The 15,071-nt window shown below is 42.3% G+C and overlaps 1 protein-coding gene across 2 annotated transcripts in view; it reads left to right on the top strand.

Moving 5' to 3' along the window:
- CTHRC1 (collagen triple helix repeat containing 1) overlaps positions 1 to 12,275 on the top strand; it is a 55,886-nt gene extending 43,611 nt beyond the window's left edge. For both annotated transcript variants that reach the window (XM_033933164.1, XM_033933162.1), the window contains exons 3-4: positions 7,527 to 7,743; positions 11,935 to 12,275. In XM_033933164.1, coding sequence (XP_033789055.1) covers positions 7,527 to 7,743; positions 11,935 to 12,077 — 360 coding nt within the window. In that variant the 3' untranslated portion in view covers positions 12,078 to 12,275. The remainder of the gene's footprint in view (positions 1 to 7,526; positions 7,744 to 11,934) is intronic.
- The last annotated feature ends 2,796 nt before the right edge of the window (positions 12,276 to 15,071 follow it).

The following is a 15,071-nucleotide window of genomic DNA, read 5'->3' as shown; positions in this document are numbered from 1 at the left end:
CTAGACATGTCCCAAACTCCTCCTGCAATACTATCTACTTGTTAGCAAATTAGAAAATGTTCAAACTATTCCTCCACCGCGATCCTGCCTCTGACGTCAGAGGAGGGGCGGGACCGTAGCAGAGGAAACAGCTCAAAGCACTTTGCAAAGACGCTGTAACCGTGATCTTTGCTGCAGGCTGAAACTATAAGGTAAACGGTTCGAGGCCAGGGGGAACACGGAGGTCTTCCTGGGGGGGGTTGCAGTCTTTTGGTGGGGCAGTCTTTTGGGGGGGCAGTCCTTCAGGGGGTGGGACAGGCCTTGGGGGGGTGCAGGCCTTCAAGGGGGAACAGTCCTTTAAGGGGGAGACAGGCCTTCAAAGGGGGGACAGGCCAGGGATGGTGGCATAGGCCTTCAGAGGGGACAGGCAGGCCGTGGGGAGGGCAGTCTTTCAGGGGGTGGGACAGGCCTTGGGGGGTGCAGGCCTTTAAGGGGGGGACAGGCCAGGGATGGTGGCATAGGCCTTCAGGGGGAACAGGCAGGCCTTCAAGGGGGGGACACAGACCTTCAGGGGGTAGATGCAGGCCTTCAGGGGGGACAGACCTTCAGGGGAAGGGGGCCCTGGTGTAGAAGTACACGGAGGGAGGGAAGGGGGTTCAAAGAGAGGTGCATATGCCGGACTTTGGGGGGAAGAAATAATGGGTCTAAAAATAGAGGAGAGGGAGAAACATTACATTAGATTACATTAGAGATTTTGATTCTGCCATTACCTTGTGGTTCAAGGCGGATTACAAAAGAAATAAAAAGCGGAGGGTTACAATGGAAGAACATTTGTCCTTTCTGGAGAGGTAAAGAGTAGGTTATGTAGTTTCTGTGTGGCGGGAAGAGGGAGGGGGGAAGATCTATAAGTTTGAAGTTAGGGCTGTTTCAGGAATTTCTTGAAGAATGTAGATGATGGACAATGGGATTTAGGAAGGGAAGGAACAGAAAGGGAGAGAAGTTGGACACAAGGGATGGTGTGGAGGGGGGATAGAGATACTGGATAGGAGGGTAGTTGGGAAAAGAAAGGGAGAGATGGTGGATCCTGAGGTAGTGGGGAAGGAGGGAGAGATGCTGGATGAAAGGGTAGTTAAGAAAAGGTGGATCTGTGGATGGAGATGAAAAAAATAAAGATGCCAGACCTCTGGGGGAGGGAAGGGAAAAGGGAGATGAGGACAGAGATGGCAGATGGATGGTTAGCACAGAGAAAGAAGAAAGAAGGAGACCCTGGCAAGCAAGTTATCAGAAGACAACCAGAACCTGGGACCAACAAGATTTGAATAATGACCAGACAACAAAAGGTAGAAAAACTAATTTTATTTTCCATTTTGTCAGATTTGAAATTTGTATCCTGCCAAAGCTAGTGTTAAACCGCAAACGTGAGCTAGGATTTAACAGAGAGAGGAAAAGTCTTTTTTGTTTGTTTATTTTGTTTACACCACAGCGCCAGTGTTGTTAGGAGAAGGCAAAGGGGGTAAAGAGGCTATAAAATAAACCCACCAGGATGTTTGAAAAAAACACCCAATTGGGATGGAAAATCGAATCGAAAAACCAATTCAGTAGGCTGAATCGAATCAAATTTTTTTTTTCCTGAATTGGACAGCACTAATTCTCACATGTTGCAAATATCCTAACTTATTTATAACTACCCCATGTGTTTCGTAGAAGTTGTGGTGTATTTAGATTTTACCAAATCCTTCACTCAACATGTAATTTAAACTCTGGAATTTGTTGCCAGAGATTGTGGTAAAAGCAGTTAGCAGGGTTTAAAAAAAGGTTTAAATAATTCTTAAAAGACAAGACCATAAGGTATTAAGATGGACTTGGGAAAATCCACTGTTTATTTCTAGGTAAACAGTATTAAATCTGTTTTACTCGTGGGATCTTGCCAGGTACTTGTGACCTGAATTGGCCACAGGATACTGGACTTGATGGACTCTTATACTACTAGTAATCATTTCTTTAGTGCTACTAGATCTATGCAGTGCTGTACATATTATAATCAAGTACTTTCTCTGTCCCTAGTGGGCTTACAATCTAAGTTTGTTTTTTTTTTTTTTTGTACCTTGGGCAATGGAGGGTTAAATAACTTACCCAAGGTTACAAGGAGCTGCACTAGGAATCAAACACAGTTTGCCAGGATCAAAAACTGCTGCACTAACCATTTAGCCTACTCCTCCACTCCCAACTTTTGTGTTCTTAATATTTCTATAATTGTTTCACAGAGGATATGTAGATGGTATTGTGTAAATTGGTCTACTTTTTAGACAGAAGAATGTAAAAAATGTACAAGGGTGTGAAGACTTTTACAAGGCACTGTGACAATTTAGTTGAGATAGCATTTATCAGCTTCTGAAAGAACATGCATATCTGCATTACTACACATCACCATAATTAGATGACTATTGCACATGCAGTCATAAATCTGAATGAGCAAATAATGTGAAACAGATCATGGCAGCTTCTCATCTTCTATCATGTATAGTTCCTATGGATTTTTGCATCTCAAATGCATCACTCTACATTTCTTCACATTAAAGCTTTAACTGCCAAGCATTAGTTCAAGCTTCTAATTTTTATAGATTGTTTCTCATGCTTCTGCCCCCTTCAGAGTGTCAACTCTGCTGCTAATCTTATTGTCAACTGCAAAAAGGCCTACTTTTCATTCTAACCTTTTGGCAATATTACTTACAAATATATTGATTAGAATCAGCTCCAGGCCAGATCCCTGAAGCACCCCACTACTTACCTTTCTTTTTGAGTGAATTCTATTTACCACCACTTTCTGCTATCAGTCAGCCAGTTTCTGATCCACTTTACCACCTTGGATCCTCAAATCACTTTTTTTTTAATGAGCCTCCTACGAGGAACAGTTTAAAATCTAAGTAGACCACATCCAGCACGTGTCCTTGATTCTGTTCTTTTCACACCCAGTCAAAGATCAATTTGATACGGTTTGTCTTTGGTAAAAGCCATATTGTTTTGGATCTTGTGACTCACTGGACTGATTATGGCCCCTTATGCCTTTAGAAAAATGTTTTGTTACATCCGCCTAAGAACTGAGCCATTTTATACTATGAAAAATCAGGTTGACTCATTGGTTTATGGAAACTAAGAACTATTAGAGCATATTTTGATATTCCTTTCGATTGTTGGTTCAATCACTGGTCCATAGTCAGTTGGACTATTGTAATATTGTTCATCTTGCTGGTACTCAGAAGAATCTTCAAAGACTGCGCATGATTCAGAATGCAGCAGTCAGATTGATTTTTAATTTAAAGAAGTATGATCATGTCACTGATTTCTATCGCCGATTGCACTGGCTTCCAGTTGAATCATGGGTTAAATTTAAGCTCGGCTGTATTTGTTTTAAGGCACTAACAGGTTCAATTCCTAAGTATCTTATGGAATCCTTTATCATTATAAATTCTAAACATTCTAGAAAATCTCATTCATTATTTTCATTCCCTTCTGTAAAGGGATGTAAATATAAGAAATTACAGGAACGATTGTTATCTTTTCAGGCAGCCTTATGGATTAGGGATTTAATTCACATATTCATATTCTCAAATTCGTATCAACAATTTTGACGTGCCTTAAAGACGTTTCTTTTTAGGGAATTTTTTGGAAGTTAGATATTGGATGTTTCTTAATTTGTATTATTAGTCTTTGTGAACTGCATAGAACTTAATGGTATTTGCGGTATACAAGTGAGTTTTATGTTATGTTATGTTTGCAGAAACAAGCTCCAAAGAGATTTCTTGAGGCATATTTAATATTAACATGCTAGCAAAGTAGATCACCTATCAAAAATTTATAGTCTGTTATTAAAGACTAGTGACAGAGAGCATTGGTATGATTGCACAGCTCATGACCAGTTCCAATATTATAGTAATGAACAGGGACAAACCATAACAGTTGGCTTTGATTGCATTTTAATATAGTAGCATCTTATGTAATTTCCCAGCCATCCTCTAGACAGGGATAATATTTAAAAGAAATTCAATGAGGTTTAACTACATTACCTGCAAATATTCTAAGCAGATGTGGTAAAACTGTTTTCAAGTTATAAATTAGTAAGAATATTTTCCTGATTACGTAGAGATTTTTCAGTATTTAGGTTGAAATATAAGCCGTACTGCAGAACTGTTTTACTATTTTTAACCAAAGAATCATCGTCCAGCTGCTGGAGTGTTTGTGAAGTTTGTGTTTCAGATATTAACTAATGTCAGTTAGAGGGAGATTTTGACAAGGCAATTGGAAATGTATGCACAAGAAGGAAGAAACTGGCAAGGATGCAAAGTTAGTAGATTAAATTATACTTACCATTTTAAAACTTCTTTATACATACATTGAAAGAAAATATATTTACATCATTTCAGATTATATGAATTTTTGTGTTTAAATCTGTGATATACTATGGTACTCAAAATATATTGGGGGGAAATACCAGCAGATATGCTTCAATCAGCTGTGACAACCTGTAGTCGCCTCTATTAAAATAAATGTCACTCAAGCAGGAAATAGAAACATTCTATAACAAATTTGTGAGTCCAATACTGGTGAATACCATACCTTAACACTTATTAATATCTGCTTTTTTATGGTTGTTTTTAACAGAATGGGTAACAATAAGCATTTGTAGTGTTTGTGTGTGTGTGTGTGTGTGTATATATATATATATAAATTCTTTCACTGTACATATCTGTGTATATATATAGTTATGGTTTTATTAATTTAGAATCTGCCCAGACCAAGGCAGAAAACAGCAATTGAATACATAATCATAGCAACATGAAAGCGCCCCCACACACACACATATATACTATATGTATGTGTGTATATATATATATATGGATAGATACATCGTATTTTCTCAATTTAGACACACCCCCTCCCTTCATAGGAGGGAAAAAACACATGATTCTAAGACGCATCTGCATTTTGCAAAAGTGAAAAATATGCTTTTTATCTCTTCCCTCCTCCATACCTTTCTTGTTAATGCCAGTAATTTTACTGTTGCTGGAGAGGATGCTCTAGGGCAGCGGTCTCAAACACGCGGCTCACCTAGAGTGCGGCTCGCCTAGAGCAGTGGTGCCCAACCTGCTTCCCTTCCCTTCTCACTGCTGCCATCGGGGATCAGGCCGGCACCATTTTTCTTTGATCTCCCTGCTTCTCTTCCCTGCGGGGCCGACCAACTATCGCGGCCCGATGTCAATTCTGACGTCGAGAGGACGTTCTGGCTAGCCAATCGCTGCCTGGCTGCCCGGGAACGTCCTTTCCGACTTTAGAATTGACGTCGGGCAGCGAGAGTTGGCCCCGTGCAGAAGAGAAGCAGGGAGATCTTGGCCTGTTCTTGATAGCGGCAGCAGCCTATTTCGCGGCGGCGGTGGCATGGGGGAGGGCAGGAAGGAAGAAAGAAAGAAAGAAGGAAAGTGGGGTGGGGACAGGGAGCCAGATAAAAAAGCAAAAAATGGGGCACGGAGGAAGGAAGGAAGAAAGAAAGAAGGAGGGGGGACAGGGAACCAGAAACAAAGCAAAAAATGGGGCACAGAATCAGAGAAAGACAGACATAGAGAAAGAAAGAAAAAGTTGGGGGAGGGAATGAGGTCTGGAGGAGAGGAAGCATACAGGAGGCTGAAAGAAGGGAAGAAGTATTGGATGCACAGTCAGAAGAATAAAGTGCAACCAGAGACTGATGAAATTACCAAACAAAGGTAGGAAAATGATTTTATTTTCAATTTAGTGATTGAAATGTGCCAGTTTTGAGAAAGAAAAGATATTGAACTTTAAATGTGGGTGCTGCAGAAAAAAATAGAGTACTTGGAGGGCTGCAGAAAAAATAGTTAATGTCATATTAAAGAAATGACAATTTTGCATGCGGTAAAACTCTTTATAGTTTATATATAAGAACATAAGCAATGCCTCCACTGAGTCAGACCCGAGGTCCATCGTGCCCAGCAGTCCGCTCACGCGGCGGCCCAACAGGTCCAGGACCTGCGCAGTAGCCCCCTATCTATACCCCTCTATCCCTTTCTTCAGCAGGAAATTGTCCAATCCTTTCTTGAACTCCAGTACCGTACTCTGTCCTATTACTTCCTCTGGAAGCGCATTCCAGGTGTCCACCACACGCTGAGTAAAGAAAAACTTCCTAGCATTTGTTTTGAATCTATCCCCTTCCAATTTTTCCGAATGCCCTCTTGTTCTTATGTGTTTTGAAAATTTGAAGAATCTATCTCTCTCTAACTCTTTTAACTGTTAAAGGAAAGTTTTATAAACTATAAAGAGTTTTACCTCATGCAAAATTGTCATTTCTTTAATAAGACATTAACTATTTTTTCTGCGGCCCTCCAAGTACCTACAAATCCAAAATGTGGCCCCGCAAAGGGTTTGAGTTTGAGACCACTGCTCTAGGGTATGTGATAATCGAGTGGTTAAGTCCCAGTGCTGCCTCAGCAAAGAAGTCAGCGGCTTCTTTCACAGCTGCTTATGCCAGCACACCTCGCACATGCTCGGCTCATTTGCGAATTGAGCATGTGAAAGGAGTATCAATGTCAGTGGGCTGGAAAAGAGACCGCTGTCAGGAATGTTACGTTTTTGTAGAAACCTTCTGCAATTCAGGAAGTTGCTTAAAACCTACTTATTTGTTCAAGTGTTTTTTTTTAAGTGGTTTGAATTAGGTTTGAACAGGTAAATGGTTTATTAAAGTGAAGAATGATGGTACTCAAGAACAGTTTGAATGCATTCATATTGTGACTATGGAGATAGACTATTGTAACTTTGTATTTTCCTCTACTTAATGTATGTCTTTTTATTTTGTGATTTTATTCTGTACGGAAACTTTTTATTTTGCAATTTTATTATGTATGGAAACTTGTAAGCTACCTTGGATAAAGGCGGATTAAAAATGTTTTAAATAAATTAAAAATAACTTCTTTGCATGAGGCAGCACTTGGATTTAACTACTCAAGGATCACATTCCCTAGGGATGGCATGATAAGACCAATAAGGCTTGATGGATAAAAAAAGAAAGAAAGAGTAGACAAGACAAGGGCTGTGAGTCATACTGGTGAGCGCTTGTCATTCAGAAATACATGTGGCTGATAAATGGCAGTGCAGCATGAGTCCAGATGTGGAAAGTGTATCTTACACCACCAGCCCTTCAACAGACATTATACTGGTACCAGTTGTGGAGGGTGTCTGAGCCCGCAGGTCCCCAAGAGCCCTGGTAGCTATGTGGATGTTATAGCAGAGAAAGTAAGAAATTAGGCCACAAGATTTGAAATTTTGGAGACCTCAATTCTAAGATGCCATCAAATGTAAGCAGCACCAACTTTCCACAGATCTTATAACTGGCATAAAAGTGTATCTTAGAATCAAGGAAATATGGTATATACTGTATATTAGAGAGAATTGTACAAACATATTTGTTTTAAAACCACCTTTCAAAACTATAGTCTGAAGTTAGGGGGAATTAGACTAATGCTTGTGGATATGTTTCATACTAGGAATGCACATTTACAAAGATGCGGTCCTATAGTGCACTAAGGGTTCTCTTTAGTGGATCATTACGACTAAAATGCAAAACTGCCTGCTGCCAGCGCTGGTATTTTACATTTAATGGAGCTGAGTGCACTGGACCTCTTCCTATAGAAGCCATCATTTACTTAGACCAAGGCAGCCTTGAGTTCAATTCTACTATCAACATTCATCGGACTTCTTCAGGTATGTATTTAGAAGACAAGCTACATGTAAATAGGACTATAGGCCATAAAGTTGCCTCCATAAATAAATGCAGTATCATGACCACCTCCTCTTAATCTAAAACAGGTTAGGCAACAAGTCTGTCTTTTCCTAGATTTGCCTCAATATTTCTCATTTTTTCTTTTCTAGGTTTAGTCATTCAGATCTTATGGTTTACTTCCGTTGTGTGAATGGGTTTCCAGACTATAGCACAGCTCTGTTTCTAGGACCTGTCTACCCTTTTTTATTGTATCTATTGGAAAACTGTAATACGCATTGAAATACATGATTGTGCATAGATAACAAATTTTATTAAACTTGAAACTTGTGTTCTACCATGTTGACTCTTGAGACCTGTTCAGCAAGTGTGACCCTACTAGGATCAGACATTCTGCCAATGTTGTCTTCAAGAACAGAATACTAAAAGAGTTTCACTTAAACCTCAATAGTATATTGGATTTTCTTTCTTTGTTCCTACACAATGAAACTTTACAATATTGGGGTAAATATTCAGCTGGTGGCAATGAGCATTTTGCTGATCGCCACTGGCATTATTTCCAAATTTTCAATGTGGAGCTATGTCCAGGCTGCGGCATTGAATATCCTGTTTCTATGGAGCCAGCTCATGTGTAGACATAATGCGTAGACAGGTAAGTCAATATTCGGAACTTAAGTGGCTATGGGGTGCCACATAAAGATAGGACTGTGTTTTATACAGTCCCATTTATGCGGTTACTCTGACCAGTTAAGTGCTGAATATTGGCACTTAACTGGCCAATTGCTGACTCCACACCTGGACTGACCTAACCAGTTAAGCACCTCTGCAAATTAGTGGATAATCCCAAACAAGTGATTTAACTAGTGAGCAGCCATTTCTGGCCAGTTAAATCATTTTGAATATCAACTAAATTTATAATAATAGGGTTGCATTTCAATAAAACATTTTAATTGCAATCCAGTGGTGTACCTAGCATATGTGACACCCAGGGCCCATCATTTTTTGACCCCCCCCCATCTATATGAAAAAAATGATTTTTAGTAACAATTCACATATCACACAACAAGAGTGTACCTAGGAAAAGGCAGCATCTTAAACACTGCAGTGAGCACTAGAACACCAACACATACATTGTAAAACTAAACAAGCCAGATCCTGCAGTCAATTGATCTTGTACAGTCGATGCTATCAGAAAGCCATGTCCCTTTCATACACACAGACAGATACACCCTCGCCCAATACGGAATAATCACAAACTAAAAACAAAAATATGTAGACAAAAGTTAAATTGAACCACCAAGAAACCAGACTCTGCATACAATGCAACACTACAACACCACAAAAACAGTAATACATGTCCTCTAAACTGCAAAATATAAAGACAGTAGATGTAAATTTGAAAAAACTGATACATAACAATCACCACTTTACAAATTAACAAATAAAAATAAAACAAATAATCATTTTATTGGACTAATCCCCGTAAGCTCGGTCCCCAATCTCCGCAAACCACCTGAATCCATCCACACAAGCCTTCTGTACAATTGTCAATTTATAAATCAGCGTCTTCTCCCCACTCTCTCTTCCCCATTTCCCTTCAGCGTCCTCAGCTCACTCTCTCTCCACTTTCCTTCAGCGCACGCACATAAAAATAAGCAAGTAATTTTATATCATTTTCATTCTATTCATTCATAGAAATTAAAGTCTAAATAATGCCAGTCACATAATAAAACATGATTTTACAAAAATAATTCCCTGCACAGTCAAGCCTGAAAGGATTACTAGATGTCTTTCAGCAGCTCCCCTCCCTCCCTCCCCCTTACCTTCGTGGCCAAGTCAAAATGATCTACCAACAATAAAATTTTAAAAACACAAAGCACACTATACGCAGAGAAAATGTTAATTATCATTTATATTCCGTGGGTTTTCAAAGAGGTCAAGGCAGATGACTTTATGCAATGTCACCTCAGTAACAACTATACAAAAATAGACAAATATACCCCCTCCCTTTTTACTAAACCGCAATAGCGATTTTTAGCGGAGGGAGCTGTGCTGAATATCCCATGCTGCTCTCAACGCTCATAGGCTCCCTGTGCTAAAAACTGCTATTGCGGTTTAGTAAAAGGGGGCCATAGTGCAAAATATAGACAGCATATATAAATTCTCAAAACGGACACATTTTGATCACTAAATTGAAAATAAAATAATTTTTCCTACCTTTGTTTGGTAATTTCATCAGTCTCTGGTTGCACTTTATTCTTCTGACTGTGCATCCAATATTTCTTCCCTTCTTTCAGCCTCCTGTATGCTTCCTCTCCTCCAGACCTCATTCCCTCCTCAAACTTTTTCTTTATTTCATCCTGCCCCCTTCTTTCTTTCTCTCTCCATGCTCTCTCTCTCTCTCTGTGCCCCATTTTTTTCTTTTTCTTTATTTCACCCTGCCCCCTTCTTTCTTTCTATCTCCATGCCCCCTTTCTTTCTGTATGTCTGTCTTTCTCTCTCTCCGTGCCCCATTTCTTTCTTTCTTTGTTTCACCCTGCCCCCTTCTTTCTTTCTCTCTCCATGCCCTCTTTCTTTCTCTCTGTCTGTCTTTCTCTCTCTCCGTGCCCCATTTTTTTCTTTTTCTTTGTTTCACCCTGCCCCCTTTCTTTCTGGCTCCCTGTTCCCCCCGTTTCTTTCTTTCTCCCTCCTCTCCCCTCCCCTCCCCCATGCCAATGCTGCTGGGGAATAGGCTGCCACTGCCGTCATTGGGAACAGGCCAGCTCCGAGTTTGCCCTGCTTCTCTTCCCTGCGGGGCCGACCAACTCTTGCCTCCCGACGTCAATTCTAACATCGGAGAGGACGTTCCGGGCCAGCCAGGCAGCGATTGGCTGGCCCAGAACGTACTCTCCGACGTCAGAATTGACGTCGGGCGGTGAGAGTTGGTCGGCCCTGCAGGGAAGAAAAGAAGGGAGAACTCGGCCGGCTTGTTCCCGAGGAAGGCAGTGGAAGCCTTTCCCCGGCGGGTGGCCAGCTGTGCACCACCTTGGGGCGTGCACCCGGGGCGGACCTCCCCCACTCTTGGTACGCCACTGTTGCAATCAATTGTGCAATTAATCATGTGACTAAATGACTAATATCTCCCTCTTTCCTGCCCCTAGGTCCAACATCTCTCCATCTCTTTTCTTCCTCCAGGTCCATTATCTCTTGCTTTCTTCCCTCCTATTTATATCCCTCCCCCCCGAGTTCAATACCTCTTTCTCTCTTTCTTTCTTCCTTCCTTCCTTCGTTGATGCCTAGGTTCATTATCTTTCTCTCTTTCTTCTCTCCCTCCCTTCACTCCTGAGTTCAACAACTCTCCCTCTATTTTCCCTCCTTCTAGTTCTGTAGCATCTCTCTCCCTTCCCTCCACTGCTAAGTCCATTATCTCTCTCCCTTCCCCATACACAGCATCTCTCTCTCCTTCTCCATCTGGAAGGTCCATTCTCTCTTTCTATCTTTATCTCCTCCTCATAATGCAGCTTTGGAAAAGAGGGGGTATATGTGTTAATTGCATTAGAAACTATTTTAAAATTATCAGGTGATAGTTAAATATCATCAATTTCTCCTCCTCGTCTGAAATTCAAAATCTCTTCTTATTTAACCAGTCTTATCCTTCTAAATTTACTCAAGTTGACTACTGTTTAGTAGATGAACTTTAAGATCTAAGTGCAGCATAAACAGCTTGATTCAAACAACTACTGGCAGCATACCTTTTCCTACCCAGGGGAGACTACCATTATGAAATGCTTGATAACTCAAGCTAATTCAGCTTCTTCTAGTGTAGGGTTACCATATAGCTCCAGAAAAAGGATGGATTGAGACATCTGGGATTTATTTCCATTGCTTTCAATGGAAGTAAAAGCCAGATGTCTCAATCTTCCTTACTTCCATTGCTTTCAGTGGAAATAAAATCCAGATGTAACCCGTTCTGGGTTCCTTTGGGAGAACAGGCTAAATAAATGAATGAATAAAATATCTCAGTCCATCTTCCTTTTTCTGGAGCCATATGCTAACTCTAACTAGTGTATGTGATCTTTAGGTAAGAGCTGTGTGCTAGTCTGCTTGTTTGAGTCAAACTCTGCCTTTGAATACTGATTTAAAGACTATTGATTTTCTTATGTGGGACTAAATCTGTAATAATTGTTTATTAATAGTGGAAGGACTGTGTGAAGGAATCAGTGCTGGACTGGTGGATGTAGCAGTCTGGGTTGGCACTTGTTCAGACTACCCTAAAGGAGATGCTTCAACTGGCTGGAATTCAGTCTCCCGCATCGTCATTGAAGAACTGCCAAAATAGAGAATGTACAACATTGATTTTTATTATACTTATAAAATCTAAATGAATCAGAAGCTTGTCATTTTGATATTAAGTCAATCTGTGCAATTCTTTTTGACAATACCTCTGTAGATCTTTGCTAGCTCAAATGCTAAGTAAATCTGTTTACTACAACATTAATGATATTTCAGTGCTTATAAACATGTACATTGAATACTCCCTTTGCCTACAGTCATACCAGGTTTATCTGCAAACTGTTCTGTAGCCTCTTCAAAGGGTATTATCTTGTTGGGGCTCCATGTTCCCAGGATTTGATATTAGTCTCTTTCCAGGAGTGTAGATTGAGAGGCCAAGCTGTCAACTGCCCAGAGGGATTCTTCTGGACATCTCTCTGAGGGGCAGTGATAGCTGATGTAGGCCAAGGGTTGAGGATCTTATTGCTTTAGTTGGCTTACTCAGGACCGGTGATTGTAGCTGGTAGCATCTTGTTCTACTATGGCAGGGTGTTACAGGGGACCTTGTCTTCTCCCAGGAAGGTGAAACTTTTTATTTATACCTGTATAACGCTAGTGTTCAGGACCACTAGATACCTCATAGTCTTTCTTTAATGTGTGATAATGGTAAAATAACTCAGCATTCCCATTTTAACATGTTAGTGTAATGCATCATAGGCTACATGCTGAGGGGAGTTCCCCTGTGCCACTGCTTCCATCACACTAAATGCAAACACTTAGGAACCTTACTCATTCAAATTGGCTTGCCACATAAGGCTCACAAAGTCTGGGATGAAACCTTGTATTGTGAGGGTCTTGAGGACCCCAGCAGGGACTCCCTGTTGGTCTTCCTGGGTTCCGCGACAACTATGCATCTGTGCTTGGCCAATGCATCTTCAGAGGGCTCTGGACATGGTTTTGTCCCTTGGGAATGCACCTCCTGCAGATCCCCAGCCCTAGAGGATTTGGAGGAGGCCAAGCCCAAAGCTCCCACTGTCCTCATGGTCAGATGCCTAATCCCACCTAACACCATGATTCTCTAACCATCATCCATATCAAGGGAATCTCCCTGCTGCAATCAGTTTAGTGGCCACAGCAACCCATCCCCCCTGCTGGGATCCCCCCCCCCCGTAAACAAAGCTGGCAATCCTGCAGCACCCCACTTCCATCAAAAATTGGTGGCAGGAGTGATGCCCAGTCCCTCCTGCTGGAACCCTCCAGCGCCGCCTTCACTAGAATGGGGGCCTGCCCCTTCCTGGTGCATCATGGGATTCACCGGGGAGGGGCCTAAGGCCCTCTTTGGCCCAGGGGCTTAAGGAGGGGCCTTCGACAACTAGGCCAACCAGAATCTTAGGCCTCTCTCATAGTGCATTCTGGGATGCACTGGAAGTGGCCTAATATTCCAATTGATCAGATCCCTTAGGCCACCCCCCTGGGGATCTGGCCAATTTAAATCTTAGGCCACTCCCAGAGGTCTAAGATTACAGTTGGCCCAGGTGTCTAAGGCCCCTCCAACGGAAGGGCCTTAAGCGCCTGGGCCAATCAGGGCCTTAGGCCCTCCCTGGTGCATCCCATGATGCACCAGGAAAGGGCTGCCCCCCCCCCCATACCCCCATTCTAGTGAAAGCGGGTCAGCTGGCTGGAGGCAGGAAGGATGCCTCTGGCCATCTCAATAAGGTAGGGGGGTTCTGGGTGGGCTAAGTTTCGGGGTGGGGGTTCTGGCAGGAGGGTCTGGGCATCCATCCTGCTGATGATCTTTGGGAGGGGTTTGAGTAGGAGAGATTGGGCATCCCCCCTGCTGATGATGTTTGATGGGGTCGGGGGGGGGGGGGTAGGGGTGTCCGGCTGGAGGGACTAGGCATCGCTCCTGCTGGCGATCTTTGCAGGGATGGGAGGAGGGGTTCTGACAGGATGGACTGGGCATCCCTTCTGCCGGTGATCTTTGTGGGAGGGGTTGTAGAGGGGGACTGCTAAACTTATCGCGGCAGGGAGATCCCTTGCTACAATAAGCTCAGCAGCCACGTCTGCTTGAAATGTAGGCCAGCATTTTGCTGGCCTACATTTCAGGTGCCTATTGTGGACTTAAGGAGGCACATAGGGCTGCTTAAACTTGCCTAAGGTCAATTCCGGGCGAAAGTACCCTATGCCTAGCCTTAGGGGAGCTTAGGTGGCCCTATGTGCCTCTCTATGCTCATGGAGGCACCTACAATATAGGCAGCCTGCTTGGGATGATTTTTTTTTTTAAGTGCATCCCGATTGGTTGTTAGACAACAATAGGCTGCCTAAAATCGGGACGCTGTTTATAGAATTTATTCCTAATAGCCTTACTCACTGTGGAATGTGCAAGCCTGCTGCAGCTTAGGAATGCAATTGGGACAAATGGAGAACTCTGCTTCACAGGTTTGCCAGATGTACTTAGTCTTTAGACTGCCAGTTGGATCAAGGTCAGACTGAGCCTCAACCCCCGGAAATCCTTGTGCTGTAAAGGAAGAGAGGACCATGGCTCTCTGTTAACACAAGCCGCTCTGAAACAGGAGTAAATTTGTACATGTTTGTACAAAGAAGAACTGATACATACAAAAATACATATAGTAGTGATTCCACCCCCAGAATACCTATTCGTCTATATGCTCAAGTCCTTTATAGAATTATGCTCTAAGCCAGGGGTGTCCAACCTTTTGGCTTCCCTGGGCTGCATTGGGCGAAAAAAATTTTCTGGGGCCGCACAAACGCGCAAACACTGCAACAAGACAGAGGAGGGAGCCGGCAAGATGGTAAACACCCAGGGGCAGCAGAGGAAAACACTGCATTGCCCTTGACTGGGGCCACACAAAATACTTCACGGGGCCGCTGCCGGCCCTTGGGCCACAGATTGGACACCCCTGCTCTGTATATACTAAAAACAACATTAAAAAAATTAAAAACCCAAACAACCAAATGAAATGTTATGTTACACATTCCTAAAGCTTTCTTGACAAGTGTACTATCAAGTGTCCAGAGAAGAGCGACTAAGATGGTTAAG

The sequence above is a fragment of the Geotrypetes seraphini genome, chromosome 2, assembly GCF_902459505.1.
Source record: "Geotrypetes seraphini chromosome 2, aGeoSer1.1, whole genome shotgun sequence".
NCBI lineage: Eukaryota > Metazoa > Chordata > Amphibia > Gymnophiona > Dermophiidae > Geotrypetes > Geotrypetes seraphini.
Note: the sequence above shows the minus strand (reverse complement) of the source record. Positions and strands in the feature narration are given on the sequence as shown.